Raw genomic sequence first — 19365 nt, forward strand, 5'->3', positions numbered from 1 at the left:
AATAGTCAAGAGAAGAGTTTCAAAAGAGTTACCAAGGTTTTTAAACATGATTTTCCAAATCATGATTCCATCTTCCTTTAATGCAGCTTGCACATTTACTTTGTATGAACAGGAAAGATTTTTTTTTCCCTTTTATTTTTTCTTTTTTAAAAACAAAAGCCTGCTTCATGAAGCTTAATTTTCTTTCATTCTGTGAAGTCGTAATTGTTCACTTGTGATACCTTAATCTAGTGTCACAGATGACTGCAAGATCAAAGGTACGATTATGATGACTTCATCTCATGGAGAAAAATTAGAAGGGGTGGAATGCAAAAGGGAAAGCTTTAATTTCAGCTTATGTTGCTTTAGCAACCAGAATGATCCCAAATCATGTTAAAGGCACCAACAGATTATATTACTTTTTTTAAAGTTTCTATCTTAGCTTGGAGGGGCTTAAAAGAAACAAAGTTCTAATCAGGGACAAAGGTACAAGAAACTTAGATACACACCAGTCTTCGGGTTCTCTGTGTTTTGTTTTGTTTTGTTGTCTTGGTTTGTTTTGGTTTGTTTTTTTGGGGGGTGTGATGGTGTTTGGTGATGACTTTTCAATATACTGTTTTCATACTTAAGGCAGGATCCTCTCCTAAGCCACCGTCCTTTGTAAGAATCCCGTTCAAAAAAGAAGGGGACCACTCTGAAAGAGGGTGTGAAAAAATTATGGACCACTCTGACAGAGGGTGTGAGGAGACGCAGTACCTGATTCTCATTATGCTCTTAGAAAGCCCATCTCAGATTTTCTTGGTTGGTTGGTGGATTTGATGACTGGGGTTTTCTTGGGCATCAATTGCCTGAATTTCTTTTAAAATTTATGACTCTCATGGCATTCAAATGCAATAGAACTCCATATTTAATTTACTTTAAAAAAAAAAATCAATTTTTTGACTTTATGAGCAGAAAGAAAACTTTTTCAGAGTTACCTGACAGCTTTTTAAGAATTGAAACATCTACATGCAAACCAAGTACCCCTTTATTTGCCATGTAAAAATCTTACAAGCTTCAAGAGTCTAAATCCATCAAAAAATTATTTAAACCAGCCTTGTAACATCTTCAGAGGGAGGAAATCACAGAATTTAATTTTGTGCTTGGCAGCTGATACTACTGCTAAGTCTTGAAGGACCTAGAGGGAGTATGTTGAGAGCTGGACACATAATCTGCTGTGTCGGGCAATGGAGGCAGCCTGACCTTGTGCCTCCCACATGTCTCTTCTCTGTCTGGCCAGAGCTGTTGGCTGTGCCCTGTGTGTTACAGCACTGGCCATCAAATTACAGTTATCTTTTTTTTTTTTTTTTTTTTTTTTTTTTTTAGGGGCAGACATAATTTTGCTCTAAATATAGAGGAATAATTTTGCTTAACCACTGAAACACACAGCAAGGTTTTAGTTCAGGGTATGACGTGAAGGATACATTACACAAACACTTTGGGATTTATTTCAAGGTGTTAATTTAACACTGAAACCCTCTACGTAGCCTTTGGCCTGGTTTTGTGAGAGATGGCCATAGCATAATGGTTGAGATCTGGTAGGGCACTCGAGCAGGCGGACCTGCTGGCATCACTCCCCAGTCAGGGATGCTGCACGCTGGACTCACTTCCCTTTGCCAAGAAGCTGAAGTGCACCCCAAGGGCTGTATTTTCCATAGAGCTGTTCGGTTTAAGTAGAGGTGGGAAAGGGAGGAGAGGTGTCCTGGGAATCTACATGTCCAGTGTGTAAGGAGCAAAACTACATGTGTTGCTACCTCTGGGCAGGGATCCTGAAACATGCTAATGTTTGTGTCTCCCAAACAGAAAAAAAGAGAATAATTTATTACATGATGAAAAATGTAATTGCTGAAGTGTGTTCTTTATTTCTTTCAGGACCAAACTTTTTACTTTTTTTTTGCCTGCCGTTGTTCTTACAGATGCAGTCCATCTCGCTAGCTGCATGTGTGACCTGCCTTTCCAAGGAAAATTTACAAAGGACATAGCACAAGCAGTAGCAGTGTATCTCACAACTGAGGTCCAGGCTCCTTGGAAACTGGTTCACACAGCATAATCTGAATCATTTTGTCAAATTGACAGCCTGAAGGTGTGTTCTGAAGCAAGGTAGTGTCTTCACTGGCCACAGAAGGGCTCAAGAGGTTCCCAAACCCCCTGTAAGTCAGAAGTGTGTGGCTGCTCCTTCAGCTCAAAGTCAGCTGCTGCTGCTGGTTTCTGCCTTTTCTAAGGGTTTTAGGCAGTGAATTCACATGAGGATAGGCGTCTTAGCTCCATCTGCAGCCTGATGTGAGACATGAATTAGCCACCATGGGCTCTCTTGTTACTGCAACCTTTGGGGCTGTGGTGGAGGTCTCTGCCCAGTAGATTCCAGCCCGTGATCCTGCCTGCTCGTGTGTCAGCCCATGTCAGATTGAGTGTCACCCACTGCACAGTGTCTCCTTCACCTCTGTCATGAGATCTGTGAAATCTGCCCTCTGAGCCTGAGCAGGCACCAGTATTTCCTCTATTTTCTTAAATTATTTTCATAATCCCAATTTCTGAACTAAAACATGGGTACAAATTCAAATCTGAAGGTTTTGCCAATCATCAGCAGGCCTGTCTGCTTTCATCATTATGGTTTTTATTTCTTCCATGTACAAACCAAACCTTTCAAGGGCAGGAATCTTATTTTTCTACATGAGAACAGCACAAAAGAGCTCCAGTCTTGGTTGCTCTTGCGGCTGCCAGTCTCACTACTCATCACTGAAACATACAAACACTGCTGAGTTACTTAATTTTGTCATTTAAAATATATTTTTAAGAATTATTGAAATGATTTTTTTATTTTCTGTAGCAACAGTTCAATTTTTACCATTTTATCTACTGTCTGGATATGCTTTTATCTATTCGCAGAGTACTTCACAGGCAATTTTATCAGGGCAAAGCCAGTTTACTCTCTGCTTTGCAGCACAATACACACTATATCTGGAATATGCAGTTTTTATTTCTCCCCCTTAGTAGTCAAAAGTTAAGAGGGAGAGGTTTGTCTGAATTAGCACCAGTATTAAACCGCAAGTCTCTAGCTACAGTTTTGCTCTGGTTGCCTGAATTTTGTTAGACATCCTTCACCAAGAACTGCAACCCCCTGCAGATTCCCTAGTAATTCTTGGTGGTAAGTCACGGGGCTTATCTATTCCATCTAGGCCTGATGGACATTAAAGCTTATGATGCACTTGTGTAATATATATATGAGCAAATTAAACTTGCCTAGGAGCTGAGGCCATCTGAGGCCACAGAGCAGTCCATGTCCATACTATTAAGCTTTCTCAACCTCAAAACCATCATGACTACATATAAACTGACAATTGGGAATTGTTCCTGGCCTGGGCTAACTACCAAACAGAGCTAAGAAAATGTCTTGGAGAGTGTTATTTGGCTGGTGCCAAAAGCATGACAGGGACTGTTCAAACAATTCAGGGCAGAGATAAGCACCTCCCGCTGCCTCGGTATGTTCTTTGCCATTTGCTAATTTACTGACATGGACCGAGCCTTATTCTAACCTGTATGCAGCTTGCCACATTTTTGCTTTCTTTTTTTTTTTTTTTTTTTCCATGGCTCACCTGAGAGGGTACCACCAGTGTGCAGCACACACTGTGTTATTTGTGCACTCCACAGGCTGTGGTACACTGTGCAAAGCAAAATGTTGGGGACTCAAACCCCTTGGAAATTAATGGACCAAACATTCTGTGTTAAATATTGTTTTTATCCCTCCCATGTTCAACCAGGCCTTCATTTATTTAGAGACAGAGATACTTATAGCTCCCTTCTAGTGGACTATTTCTGTCTCCTCTGCTTTCATCACTCTTATGAAAACTACAAATAAATGTCTAATTATTATCAGATGTTTTAGAACAATGTAAATACTTATCCCCAGAAAATTATCTGAGGAAACATTATTGGCCTTAGCTGTTAGGAGCAAAAGCCAATTTTGTTTTCATTTGGCAGCAGCTTTATTCTGTTACAAGAGCAGGCACAGGCGTTGCATTGTTTTATGTATTTTGTAAGTAGTGATTTAATGACTTGACTTGGTGACTTTTTGTTCAATTTTGCTTTCTTCCCCCCAACTTTCTTGGCTACTTTTGATAATCACAAATAAATGAATATAACTTCCCTGAAGTTATACTGATTTGTGCAGTTAAGGCTATTATTGCATACGATATATCATATGTATATATAAAAATATATATTATATTTACGAATTTCCATTATGTACGAGCTTTGAGCTTCATTTTGGGCATTACATCTTGGCTTATGCCAAGAGAAGGACTCCTGTTGCGCTAGGGGAGAACATATATTGATTCTTCCTTCTGTGGTAAGCAGCTTGATGGACCACACAGACCTTGAGCTCTGTGTGAGAAGTATTCAAAGAAGGGATATCCTGTCTTACGTGAAAAGAAACGCTAAAGTTTTGCAGCTCTGTATCTCTGAAGCATCTCTGAAGTAATTTCACAAAAAGATAATACACCGTGTACCTTGTAACATCCCTGCAAGGTAGCAAGTTACATTACACCCAAAATACAGCTCAGGAAACAAAGTTAATCACCAAGTTAATAGCTGAAGTCGGACAATATTTGATGTCAAAAGAAAATTTAATGAAAGCAACCAGAGGGAAAGTCCATTAATTTTTGTACCATGTTCAGACTAACTGCATTGTCTCAAATTCCTAGAACTCTCCTAGTTTTATAGAAAATATGATTTTCCCAAATGCTTATGGAGGTAAAGAAAGTGATAGAACTCACTACCCCAGGAACAAGTTTTTTCTCAAGGATTTTTTTAATGTCTTAAGATTTCAAAAGGTTATAACATGTGCTGATTTGTTGGAACAAAACCAGGTAGCACGAGAGAAACAGAGGATCTGAAGGATCATCCCAAACACAATTTTTAAGGTGAAAAAGTAGCTCAGTTAAATACTATCTGATTGAAAATTCCGTCACTTTGATTTGAACAAGCCAAAGGTCATCCTTGAAAGCGGAAAGGAATGGCAATTGGTAACATTTTGATGTGAAAAAGGGTTAAGCATTCCAGCTTGTAACAGTCAGCCTAAATGTTGCAGTCATCGTTTGTCAAACTGAGTTACATCCTGAGAAACCAAATTAATGGTGACAGCTTCAGAGCTTTTTCCTCTGAGAAAAACAGCCATGCAAAAGAAGCAAATAAAAAGGGAGGTAAAAAAAAAGATAGAATATGAATGTATTCCTCCCTGGTATTTCATATACATGTTGGGCATCCTTAACCAGCCATTCCAAATACTGATTTATCAAATTTGGTGCTATTCTGGTTGCTGGGATTTTTTTTTTTTTTTTTTTTTTCCCCAGAAACATATTTGTCATGATGTGTGAACTTCTTCAAATTTTAATTAACTTGTGTGAAAATCTTTCTGCCGAGAATTAATGGAAAGAACACTCACACTGCAGAATCTGAGCATCCTTAAGAGGTATCCTCAGCTTGGGTATCAGGTTTTGTACACACAATTGACTAGCAGTACAGAAGAGACTTCGCTCATTCTGGGTATACAGACATTTTTTTTGGCAGGTAACCATCCAACCTCCATGTGGGAACGAGGAACGAACACATCCAAATGATCTCGTTTAGAGGCAAGCAGTTACCTATGCAAATTTGGATGCTCCTCTGGACCTGGGCAAATCTTTGGTTTGCTACTTTCTCCTCCACACACGTTTAGAGGAAGGGCCAATTATAAACTCCAAACCTCCCCGTTCTTTTTGTCGGTTTTATAAACATAATATTAAACATAATGACAAATTATTCTCCCCTTGTATGTCTTGTGCAAACAAAACAGCACATGCAGAGTTATTTCTCTTAGATATCTGGCAAGGCATATGACTGATGGTTAGAAATTTTGACTTGGTTAAAACAAAATTTAGCTCATGTTAAAGCATTAAAGAAATGCTGATGAGGTCAAAGCAAATTCTCTGATAAAGCTGTAAAATCACCCCAACACACAAACATGTCTGAATCCTACCATTAGGCTCTCATGCAGTCTGTTTCTCTGCAGCGAGCAAGTAGCTGTAACCCTTCAGTGCTGCAACTGAGTTTAGCAGAGACACTTGAGAACTGAAGTGACACGCACAGAATGTACTAATTACTATATATAAAGGAATTTCAGTTCTACATAATTTTTTTTTCTATACCGCCACAGAAAGTATTCTGTGGGTTTGTTATCCTGTCCACAAAGAAAGATTTCCATCGTTATTTTTTAGATACATTTTGGGTGAGTGGTGTGGTAAAACAGTTCTGTAAATCGAGTGAATATAATGTATATATGTATATTTCACTTCCTTCTGTAGGTTTCACCTGTAGTAGGCTTTGTCTGTGTGTCAGAGGTAGAGACTTGGAAAAAAAATATATGTCGTGTGAACTTTTCTGACCACAGTGTTTAATTATATATCGGGCTATTAAAGCCTGTTTCCAGCTGAAATGTTTTCCTTAAGAAGCCAGAACTGAAAGGGTTATGGTTTGTTACTGCAGCAGTTATCAGCAGACAGCCATCTAACCTTTGGTACTTACAGGTATTTTATGGCTCTTGATCATATTATCAAATTCTTCATTAATTTTTTTGTATTTTTCTTCAGTGCGTGGGGTGAGAGCGTAAGAGGAGTCAGGATCGGGGCTTTCACAACCTTTGTTTTCTTTCTTGTTCAATGCCTGCCAGGTTCAGAGAAATATCAAAGAGTAAAAAAAATGAAAGGGAGCTCAGAGTACTTACACATAATCTTTGCCTGCTGATCATTAGATCAATATCTTCATTAATTTTTCTGTACTTGTCCTCAGACTCAGGGCTGTGACCTACTGAATCGTCTGCATCGGGGTCTGGACTGTCACAGCCATTAAGTCCTTTCTTTCTCAATGTCTGAAATACATAATTTGGAAAGTTCAATCCTTGACACAGGCTGCAAGAAAGACTCAGCAGTGTTACAGCATTACAAACTGCCCAGCAGTGGAAGGTTTTACATTATGCTTTAGGGAAAGAAAGTGACTAGAGATCCATCACGCTGATGCTGTAGGTCTCCAATTACGAGTGGCAACAGAAAACCATACAGACCTCTTTCTTCTGAAACTGGAATCAGTCAATAAAGAATTAAGCTGGCAATCTGACAAAGTGCCTGTGATAGTACCTCCCCCCCGCCTCCCCCTCCCATATCTGATAGCATCAAGGGGTTAAGATACTCATTCAGAATGCAATTTATTTTAACATATTTATCCATTTGAAATGAATGAACGTTAAAAGCAAAGGGTGCATACTGGTTACAGTGGAATACTCTGGGGTCTTTCTTTCCTCTAAAGAAAGATACAGGAGGAACACAGGAAAAAAACCCAACAAAACCCTGCAACAAATTTGGGAATTCATGTTCTTCACAGAAGAAGGAGGAATACCTAAACTGAATTCTTCTTTTGAATGGGATGTAAGGGATGGCATGAGCAATGCCCTGCCATTCCTAAGCATACGCTTTTGATAGCACAAGGAGGAGGACAGAGTTGTTAATGTGGCTGTGAAATACCGATTAAGAGCTTCTAGACATGGTGTTTACTTTTTATTGACTCCAGTTACAGTGCGACAAATGCACAGTGCTGAAGCTTAATGTACAGGAAAAAAGCGCTGCTAAAAACAGATGCTTGGTGAAAAGTCAAAACCAGATGAATTTCAGGTTCAGCAGCTCAAATCGACCCTCACAACCATGATCATCACCACTAAGATAAATAGCGGAGATGAAAAAGCTTAAAACCAGAATGAAATCGGTAGCTAACAATTCAGAATGGTTGCCTGGCCTCAGATAGGTTTTAACTGATCCACCTTGACAGATCACCAAAGAACAGTCATGGGCTTCATTAAGGTAAAAGAATGTCAGAAGCAAGTCTTTGTGGACTCCCCAAGTACAAGCAACAGTACACAAAGTCAATATTTGTAAGATATCTCAAATTTAGCTTCAGGAATGTCTCAGTCAAAAACTCTTCAAAGAGCCCATTTGGCTGCCTACAAACAGTATTAGGCAGCCTGCAGTTAATTCTGCGCTGAAACCCGGCTAAGCCATCTCAGTTACACCATACAGATCACATAGCACTCTTGTGTTAATAAGCGGCTACGTTTGTGCTCTGTGTTAGTGTGGGATGCTCTAACTGGTTTCTTTTCGCCTCCTCAGAACAGCTGCCTCTTATCTGAGCTTTTTGTTCCTTTTAGAAAAGTACATTTCCTAATTATTTTCTTTATGGCAATGCCCAGTTTACCACCTTTAAAACCCTGAAATATTATAATGTCATACCTTGTTTCTGTGCTACTGTATTTATTTATTAAAAATTAGACTTCGTTTTCTGCAATTTACCTGGGACTTAAGAGCAGAGCCCTCTTATTCCTGAAAGAACTCTAAAGCTGTTCTCCTTGTGGAGACACACCCCCTGAACCTCACATTTTCATCTAGTCGGCAAAATGATCTGCCCTAAGAGATCTGAGCATTCCAAACTTAGGTTCTGGACCTCTGAAACAGATTTAGGCAACTGTGGAAGGCTGGCTCAGTGTAGGTCTTTCGTTTTAGACTTCGTATCTATACAGACTTCACGTCTAATCCCATGAGCGACTGCTGACACACAGGCAAAATTATAAATCCATTGGAATCAAGCCTTAAGAAGCTAAAACAACCACAGTAATTCTCTACACTTCCTCTTATCTGTCTTTTATCTTTTAAATGTTAAGTGGCAGAACAGACATAGCTATGTGTGATTTCTACTGCTACGGCTTGAAACAAGCTAATTATAAAGAGGGCTTTTTGCAATCAGCTTTGTTTGATGGATTTAATAGGTACAATATGATATATTAAAAGTGAAATTTCTCTTTTACATCTGAATAACTAGTGTCAACTAACGTTCTCTTCACATAAGCATAAAAGAGTTGTCCTCTGAGTAAATAAAATATTCTGTTTTCAAGATCCATTAGATCAAGCTGTCCAGACATGAAACCCAGATCAGCACTCTTGGGAACTCTTGAGCCCATGTGAGTCAGCGATGGAGTCCTGCTGATTCACATGGAGTGTCTGAGGAATGATGCTGACGGGAGCTGGACTGGATGGCATCCTCAGCTCCAAGCTTTGAGGTGACAGTCCAGCTCCTCTACTTACAAATGGCAATGACATCTTTTTTCCCCAGAGGTCAACGGGCTACAACGGGCATAGGTGAGGGCAGGGAGCTGCCCCATTGTCATCCTACCAGAAAACCCAGACAAAGAACAATATGAAAAGACAAGAGGGAAAATATTTTGCAGCCTCTTTGAATCTCTTCCTCTCCCAAATACTTGTCGGCTGCATTCACAAGACTGCGTCTGTGTGAAAGAAGACCCACCTTGTACTCAGCACACTCACAATGCCCTAAAGCTCTGCAGCTGTCTGCTTAGCACCCAGGTGAAGCAGTCACTTCTGTGGTCTGTGGAGGTTCGAGAATGTTCAGATATTCAGAGGAGGAAAGGCAATGTAACCCAATGAACGCCTTGCAGCACTCTCCAAAGAGACCAGATTCCCTCCCAACATGGTAATGTTTTTATTTTCACACATATTTATTTTTATTTCCATATCCTTAGAAAGCAGGTTGCTGCCACAGAGAAGAAGCAATCTCTGTTTTCACCAGAAAAGCCAAAGACCAAATTTAGTAAAATCATGTTGGTATTCCACCCAAAATTAACTTTAGCCCTAAAGAGTAGAGGCAAACCTTTCCCTTGCAAAGCTCATCAATCTACTGAGTTTGGCTGGAACCCTGGTTGACGTGGCTAATCAAACTCCCTAATGCAGTGTGCTTCTTCCCTGAGCACCCCACCCACCACCACCCCTTCTACCCCTCGAAAAAAAAAAAAAAAAGGAAAGAAAAAAAGAACATGCTTCAATTTGCTTCAACGAATTGGGGTAAGTTCAGGCAACAGAAATTTCTACAAGTGTGACACAGTCAGAGGCACAGCTCCTAGTTTTGTGAGTGCTGGAGCTAATGCCAGGTTCCCTGTGAATTGCATTTTGGGGTAAAGTGCAATATCTAGAGGAGCTTTTCTGTGGCTGGGTCTTGAGACTTCTCTTGTCCCCCTACCCATTGTTCTGCTGATTCTTTCTTGCTTCGGTGTGTAAGAACTCATGCTGCAATGCCGCCTTCACAGCTGGGAGCCTTTCTGGGAGTAATTTCTGGTTCTCTTTTTCTTCACAAGAACATAGAATTTTCATGAAACTTGCTGGAATTTCATTCTCTATGAGACCCTTTTGTGCCAGATTTGCTTGGCACTGAATAAAAAATGAAAAAGCTATAAAGACAGTAGAACAGACTATCTGATAGGCTGCACAGGCATATGGACACACACCACACGGACACAGAGCCCTCCTCTGGAGAGGAGAGCAGGCTGAAAGTGACATACTTATCCTCTGCACTAAGGTACTGAGTGGTATTCAGGACAAATATAACGATCTCTGGCTTCTCAACATGCAGGCTACGGTTTTGCCTGTTCTACTGCCTTGTTTGTTACTTTACTCTCCTCCACACCATTGCCTGCTACAGCATACCCTCCATAAAGGTCATTTATTGTTGTGCTTCAATACAGCGTAACTGGAGTCAGTACGGCACGACTGCAAACGGCACTGGCTAGGATCTAACTGATCCATCCTTATTCACAAGACCTCTGGACTCCATGCCATTTTTTCCTCCTCTCCTCTGCTCTGTGTCACCTCCTGAAAGCAGAGCCTGGTTCTGGACATCAGGGAAGGCTGGAGTCATTAAGAAGACCAACTGGGTTTCAGCAGGCTACAGTCTTTGACCCCGTCTTGCAGTGATTTAGAAACCATTTTTCTTCCCATGTTAAGCTGTCACAGCCTCTTGCAAACCCTGGAAAATAGCCAGACCTATCGCATCCTCCTGGAGATTAGCTAGTTTCCAAAGATGTAATGACTATTCAGGGAATTTTTAAGAGGATAAAATTACACAATTGTATAGTGCATTGCATTCTAGAGAACCCCAAGCCAGATTTCAGTTATTTTTAAAGAAAATAAGCCATTTTTGAACTACGGAAGCTCCACTTCTTCCAAGCAATTAAACAAGTAATTATATTGGACTCCAATAACCTAAAATCAGCCAAGGCATTTGAAAAACAAAATGGTTAAAGGAAAACAACCTTTGGCTGAAATCTCATATGCCAGCAATTTAGCCTAAATCCTGCTCTATAAATCTCAGAGGAGAAGTGCTGACTTAGTGACATACTGGCTGCTGTAAAATGAAGTATAAACAACTATTTACTTTCATTTCATGCAAAATTTATCATCACTACAAAAGCACAAAAGAAAATATGGCACTAACAGCCAGGTCTGATTTTATCAAGGCAATGGAAATCATCGCAATTTGAAGGCTTTTGAGGAGGAAAAGCCTTTTATTTTCCTAATCCAGTCTCTGTTTCTGCAGTATTATCCCCTTCTTTTAGCATTTATTTAACAGGAAGAGTGGAAAAGGTTAGAAATGATTATTTTTTTTTCATCCTGTCCTTCAGTTTGCTCATCTTTGTAGAGGGGTATCTCCTTTCTTCTTAATAGGTTCATCTGACATGGAACTGCTCCCCACAGCACTCCATGGCTTGAGAAGCCACAGATATTTGGCTTGGAAATGCTCACAATACAGCTGCCAAATTAAAAAAAAAAAACAACAGGTTGGTCGATAAGGTCCCCAAAAGGTTCAGACCAGCCCACTCTGTCTGTTCCATTCTGATATCCTCTGCAACAAAGATATAACTACTGCAAGGTTAATCACTATCTTCATTTGTGTAACAAAAAGTGTGTTCTCACTGGCTCTTCATCCATAATCAAAATTTACAGGATGGAAAAAAATCAGAATTACAGGTCTTCTTCTACAAATTCCCGTATCTGTTATGTTGTCTGGGAGCCACCACAATGATCTCTAACTGATAACCCCACTAGCGACCATGACAATCCACAGAGTTGTAATTTGGTAAATTATATTCCACTGTCAGAAGACAAAAACCACAAGTGCCTTCCATTTTCCACTATCACTTTCTTTCCTGTATCTGGATGGGCTAAATCTCTTAGCCACAAATGAAAAATGGTTTGGTGTCTTTTTTTTTTTTTTTTTTTTTTTAAGACAGACAATAGACAATTACAAAAGAATGATATGCTACTGTGTTCAACTGCTTTATTATTTATAGACATTCCAAAGAACCGGGCCAAACTGTGGAGGTCCCCCCAAAAAAGCAGAAAAATTTAGATCATAGGGCTGATTCATTTAAGCATCAGTTTCCTCCCTGTGCAACAGAAGTATTAGAGTTAGAAAGTGTTGAGTGAAGACAACCTTCACTTTCTTCTCTTGCACAGTTACATAATGATGAAATTTTATGATGAAGTTGCACGATACAATGTATGGTGCAATCAAGTAATGAAAGGTTCTAGTGAAATGAAAAACACAAAGAGGAAGAGATAGGTTGCTATGGGAACCATCCATCTGATTTCTGTGACTTCTGTGTAACTAAAATCTCAAATTTTATGTTCCATTAATGTAGAGTTCTTGGATTTTTACATTTAATAATGAACATAAACTAGTATGCTGGTACTAATGTACTTTAATTGCATGTTTAGGAGAATCAGATAAAACATTATTATACTTACCATTATCTAACAAGCGCCAGACAAAAAAAATAATGTATACCAGTATCACAGAAAAATGGAACATTTCTTACCTCTTTTGTATAAATCATAAAATGCTTTTGTGGTTTATACCCTTTTGAAATAGGCTACAGGGCTTATATAATAGCTGAACTTCTATAACCACATGTTAACCTTCTTGTTACTATTTTATTTTCACCGAACTTTCAAAGAAAAAAAAAAATTTCCATTGTCTGGTCTCTCTTCTTCAAATGAATACACATAAGCGTGCTTTTCACAACAATACACCAAACCCTCTGCATGGATTTGCCTCTCATTTTTGCATGCCAACTGATTATTCTCTCCTCCTTCAAGTACCTTCTCTAATCACACCTCTTGTGAATCCAAACAATGCTGACACCCTTTGCCAGTAACATCTGCTTCTCTGCTTATGAAGGATCGACCAGCGTGGTATGAATGTTTATGTGCGTGTGCTGCAAGCTCATCAGGGCATGAGGTTTCTACCTTCTTAGAGTTCAGCCTGTTCTCTTCCACTCATGCTCTTGACATGCGCCAACGCATATCTACAATGCTTTGTAATGCCGGTATGAAACCAAAAGAGTCGGTGTTGGGTTTTTTTTTTAAATTCTATTTAATTCTACTAAAGGCTTTTTGTATCAATAGATGTCAATAAGCACACTTGTGATAGATTTAGAGAAACACAAGGGCAGGAGGTGCACCCCAGAGCCAGGGTAAGGCACAGCCTGTTCCCTCTGACCTTGCAGCCTGCAGCAGATGGGTCAGCCTGGCCCCATCTCTGTCTGCCTCTCTGCAGCACATCTCCTGCTTCCATACGACAGAACACACCTGGCCATTGCTGCTGTTACACCTCTGGAGAGATGGTGGGGACATGGCAGAGGTTTGCTCTTAAAAGACACCAAGCACAATCCCTTTCTTTAACGTTCAATCTTGCCCGCTTTTCACTGATTTCCTATTTAGTGTTGACTTAAATTACACAGGGCAACTTTGGCTTTGTAAGTATAAATAGAAGAAGGATATGTCAGATTCAGAGATCTCGTAGCAGTTAATCTAAACCATGTATCTGTCTGAATTTTCTCAGAAAGAAACAAAAGCAAATCATATGAAGAGTCCAGCATTAAAGCTTTATATTAAAATTTCTATTAATGCACACAACTAAATTTACACCCTCCTATGTTCACAATTATTTCATGGGACAAGCAAGAGACTTCTGTCCATCTCTATACTTGTAAACTGTTTGTTGTTGTTGTTGTTGTTGTTTTTTGTTTTTAAATAACTTAGATCTGAGTAATTCCCGAGGTTCTAAGTACGGATGTTTACTCATCCTTCAGGTTTACTGCCATCCGTCGTCGTGGCGCAAAAGGTCTGAAACCCCCACAAATCCCCCTCGGCAGCTGACGTAGGATTCCTACGCCAACCCTCAATGGAGAGGATCGCGTTTCCCCCGGCCTTGACAGAGGAGACGGTCGGCAGCACCGGCTGAGCCCAGCCGCCCGGGAATCCGTGGCGGGGGGGAGCAGAGCATCAAGTGTCCGTTGGCGCTGGCCGTCGCGATGCGGGCGCAGCCCGTCGGGCAGCGGGTCGCTGTCCCGGCCGCAGCAATGCCACGCATCCCCGCCATCCCCACCTGTCAGCGCCGGCGCCTGCTGCCCCATGGCCATAGATGGCTGTCTCTGGGGCCGCGGCGCTGATTGGGGACTCTCTGCTGCTCCCGGCCCCCACCACAGACCAGCTTGGGTTTGGTGTTTTTTTTTTTAATTGGTTATTCTTCACCCATGCTGCTGTCACACTTCTCGGCTCTCATGTGGTCACAGCCTACAGGAACGCAGCATTTGCGCTTCACAGATATATATACACATATAAATACATGTGTATATATATATATATATACATATATTTATATATACACGCATACACACCCTCTACGAGATCGCTTCTCAGCGTGTTTTTATTCAAATCTAGAGGAATTTTTTAGAAGTCTTCACACATATGCATGACCAGCCTCCGTTTGCTATGATGCATAATAACGGCTTAATATTGCTGGTGTGTTGGATTAGCAGAGATAAAAAAAGGGATGTGCTTTTCCAGACAAGACTGGCGTTTCCTAAATAACGAATTCACATGTGAGATTAACTGGAGGTGTTAAGATTAGTGACATAAATGCAATGCTGACCTAGTTGTGATTACTGCTTCTGATAAAATCACCTCTACAGATACTTGAGTTTTAAGAAGAAAAGAGAAATCAGCCTTGGACAAACAAAATTCCTTTTAAACGTTAGTCAAAGTTGATTCTACTGTCAATTGCCCCTTTTGCACCCACTCTGCTAAAATGAAACTTTTGTGCAGCTGTTTTTGAAACCTGCACTTTGAAAAGACAGTGAAATTCTCCTCTGTTGTGTTAAATAAAAATGACAACTTTCCAGAGATTGTCTGTCAGTGCTTCATGCACAAAATCAGCAGATTATTTATTTAGATCAGAGGTATCCTCAGGGTATTTGTGGTTTAGGGATGGAATAGTTATCACCCCTCTTGGAGCACTCCAGCCATTTTAACTCCTTACTGAGGGTTCAGAGGCCTGTTACGGCACTGTTTTTGAGTAATGGGAATTCAGAAGATGTAGGTAAGGGCAGAAAACTTCATCTTGCTGTCCTGCTCTTAACACCTCTGCCCTGCCCACAAGTATGTGCTTTCTCCTACAGAATGAAGGCTAGTGCCAGAGCCTAGTGGCAAATACCCCATTTTCCATCCTTTATCTTGGAAGGTGGAACTACAGAAAATAGACTTCCACTATTTTTCAAGGCTCGGTATTTGTGGAACGACTCCATGAAGACAAAACTTCTATATTCTGGCTACTTCCACCAGTTCACTGGAGCACCACCAGCCTGCAAGCAGACCCGGTCTGCGAAGGGGTGCAGAGATGGCCTAAAGCCAGAGTAAATGCATCTCTGACCTGCCTTTTGTTCCTTGTACACAGTGCAATATCATTCCATTTACATCCTTTACTGGTTTTCCAAAACTGCTAAAGTGTGTGAGGCATTTAAATGGCCAGCTTTTCTCTAAGCTTTATTCAGCGTATTTAGAAGAGAAGAAGGTACTGGTGAGACACAGTGTATTTGATTTGTATTAGGTTTTGCTGCCAGACACAGAAAGTATATGAATGGAAAAATAAACTTTACAGTAGTTCAGCAGAATCATCTCAGCTTCTTTAGGGAATATGAGGCCACTTAAAAATAAACACGGTAATCATCAACAGGTTGTTATTTCCCTCCTTCTTTTTATGTTCGTCTATCTATAATCCTTCTCCACTGACTCCTGCCCTTCCAGATGGAGCACTGCCCTCAACATTTTCATTTGTGTCTAATTTAGTCAGACATATATACAAATACAAGGCTGAAGTCAGATCTCATTTACACTAGTGTAAATCTGTAGCTGGATTTGGAACAGCTGTAAAGACACCAGTTGAGTTATTCTAGATGTACAGTGGTGTTACCAAGTCTGTTACATCAGTGTTACTATCTCTTCAAACATACAGTATTTGAAATATGCAGGGCTTAATATAAATGACTGCAGAAACAATTAACTATTTCAAAGGCAGCTGGTGTTTTTCCATGATATAAATGGGAACCTTTAACACTAAATGCCATGTTCAAAATACTTGAGAAATGTGACATACAGAGTAACACATATATTTTACAGAATCTTTTGTCACAAAAATGTATTACAGAAAGAATGGCAGCTGACAGGAATGATACTTTGCATATATTTTGAGCATTATCTATGTTCTAAAAGATCCAAAAAAGATTCTGAAATTATATGTTTAAGGGCTGCTTCACACATCATTAAAATGCAGCCATGGTGGGGTGAAGGCATCGTCAACCTGTGTAGCTACGCTAGCCAAGTGAGTTTTCAGGAGCAGAAGTTATACATACCTCAGACAAATAAAACTGTAACATATGATACAAGTTACTTGGGATGGAACATCTCCTAGACCATGGGGCAAACACCTTCACCCTTAGCCATGGGGCCAGGGAATCTCTGATGACCACAACTTTTTGCTTTTCCGTTTCATCTGAAACAGCACCTCCAGCAGCACTGAACTGGTGCAGTACTGACTCAGCAGTGAAAATGCCACCCACTGAGACAAGAACACCACTTCCTTCAGCACCTGGGTTTTCTTTGGAGGTCTCCCATAAAAATCTTGAATGTATCAATGTTCTGAACAGATTTTTTTTTTTTTTAAACACTTATTTTACAGCAGATCAAATTACAGGGTATTACAAAAAATGGTACCAATATGACAATGAGCAAATGTTGCTGAATAGCAGTTCCTTTTAAAGGAAAAAGAACATTCCCTTTTATTTTTGTAGTACCATAATTGTTTTGTCCATTGGTAAAAATGCCCAAATCAATATATTTTTAAAAAATGGTGAATTATAACAGAGGTTAGATCTCTGAAACTCTAGCCTCCTGTTTCTTTGCAGGACAGAGGCCTTAAATAGCAACAAAGCAATAACCATCAACTCACTGTTCTGCTGATAGAGTCAAGTTTTCACCAAGGAGAAAGAGAAGGAAGTCTCTCCGCTAAGTTTAAGAGTGAGCAAGCACTATTTGAGAAGAAAAATTGGCCCATGAACTATGAAAACAGATAAATGATGCAGACTTTCATACTTAAGATGGCTCTGTTTTATTCTGTTAGACCAACAATTTATATAAGTTCTGTTATTTACCAGAAACATTTGTGCAAACTGTATCTATCTGTAAACAGCTGCTAAAATCTCTAGACTATGATATTCATTTGTCTGCTTACCGAAGTGTCATCTGCTAGAAACAAAGAACTGGGATTTGTTTTTCCCATGGAAAATCCTATAGGAGCAGCAAGCTTCAGACAGAAACTTTGCAAGTTGAAACTTGCAGATAACAAAACACTAGCCAAAAAAAAGAGTGAGAATGTACAGTCGGGAGTTGTATGAAGGAGCTGGATGAAACTCCAGAACTGCATGATTATCCTAGAAACCTGGTCCTTCAAGCAACTCTTATTTTTCTGAAGCATAGCTCCTTCAAAAGTCATACTCCTCCTATCGCTGCTCTTCCCTTGAGAGGGATAAGCACTTCTCTCAGAAGGAAAGAATCAGACATGACAGAATTAGCAAAAACTGGTTAGATTTTGAACAGATTTTTGAGAATTAAGAAAGCTTTCTAGGCAAGGGAATTGTAAATTTCCATTACTGCAAATTGTGGCACCATGGAGACAAAAGATTAGCCCCTTCACATAAGATTATCCAAGGGTTAAGTAGCTACCACATAGCCCAAGAAGCTGCAGTTAGGTCCCACTTCTGTTGCTAACTTCCTGCATGCCATTTGTTAATTCAATTTTCTATAGTTCTTCCTGTATAAAAATTTGAATGATAGTAACTACAAGTGTATTTGAAGAAGGCTATAAGAAGGAAATACGCAATCAAAAATATAGACAGACTCTCAGATACACCTGCAAAAAAACAGCTTACATGCTTCCCTCTGTATGTTAAATTAACAGAAAAATTGTCGGTTTCAGTGCTCTGTTTGGGAAGGAAGTAAACTTGAGAAACAGAGCAGCTTATAGTTTTTACCATTGTTTGAAAACACAGAAGGAGGAGAGGAGAGGAGAGGAGAGGAGAGGAGAGGAGAGGAGAGGAGAGGAGAGGAGAGGAGAGGAGAGGAGAGGAGAGGAGAGGAGAGGAGAGGAGAGGAGAGGAGAGGAGAGGAGAGGAGAGGAGAGGAGAGGAGAGGAGAGGAGAGGAGAGGAGAGGAGAGGAGAGGAGAGGAGAGGAGAGGAGAGGAGAGGAGAGGAGAGGAGAGGAGAGGAGAGGAGAGGAGAGGAGAGGAGAGGAGAGGAGAGGAGAGGAGAGGAGAGGAGAGGAGAGGAGAGGAGAGGAGAGGAGAGGAGAGGAGAGGAGAGGAGAGGAGAGGAGAGGAGAGGAGAGGAGAGGAGAGGAGAGGAGAGGAGAGGAGAGGAGAGGAGAGGAGAGGAGAGGAGAGGAGAGGAGAGGAGAGGAGAGGAGAGGAGAGGAGAGGAGAGGAGAGGAGAGGAGAGGAGAGGAGAGGAGAGGAGAGGAGAGGAGAGGAGAGGAGAGGAGAGGAGAGGAGAGGAGAGGAGAGGAGAGGAGAGGAGAGGAGAGGAGAGGAGAGGAGAGGAGAGGAGAGGAGAGGAGAGGAGAGGAGAGGAGAGGAGAGGAGAGGAGAGGAGAGGAGAGGAGAGGAGAGGAGAGGAGAGGAGAGGAGAGGAGAGGAGAGGAGAGGAGAGGAGAGGAGAGGAGAGGAGAGGAGAGGAGAGGAGAGGAGAGGAGAGGAGAGGAGAGGAGAGGAGAGGAGAGGAGAGGAGAGGAGAGGAGAGGAGAGGAGAGGAGAGGAGAGGAGAGGAGAGGAGAGGAGAGGAGAGGAGAGGAGAGGAGAGGAGAGGAGAGGAGAGGAGAGGAGAGGAGAGGAGAGGAGAGGAGAGGAGAGGAGAGGAGAGGAGAGGAGAGGAGAGGAGAGGAGAGGAGAGGAGAGGAGAGGAGAGGAGAGGAGAGGAGAGGAGAGGAGAGGAGAGGAGAGGAGAGGAGAGGAGAGGAGAGGAGAGGAGAGGAGAGGAGAGGAGAGGAGAGGAGAGGAGAGGAGAGGAGAGGAGAGGAGAGGAGAGGAGAGG

At 41.0% G+C, this 19365-nt stretch overlaps 1 protein-coding gene across 12 annotated transcripts in view; it reads right to left on the bottom strand.

Moving 5' to 3' along the window:
• Nucleotides 1-19365, bottom strand: part of MEF2C (myocyte enhancer factor 2C) — a 141770-nt gene that overhangs the window by 31658 nt on the left and 90747 nt on the right. For 8 of the 12 annotated variants that reach the window (XM_026866542.1, XM_026866544.1, XM_026866553.1 and 5 more), the window contains one exon: nucleotides 6776-6919. In XM_026866542.1, coding sequence (XP_026722343.1) covers nucleotides 6776-6919 — 144 coding nt within the window. Of the gene's footprint in view, nucleotides 1-6576; nucleotides 6715-6775; nucleotides 6920-19365 lie in introns of all 12 variants that reach the window. The other 4 variants (XM_026866547.1, XM_026866552.1, XM_026866549.1 and 1 more) reach the window with 1 other exon arrangement.

Source organism: Athene cunicularia (assembly GCF_003259725.1).
Source record: "Athene cunicularia isolate RWA chromosome Z unlocalized genomic scaffold, athCun1 chrZ_part3, whole genome shotgun sequence".
In the NCBI taxonomy this organism is placed as follows: Eukaryota; Metazoa; Chordata; class Aves; order Strigiformes; family Strigidae; genus Athene; species Athene cunicularia.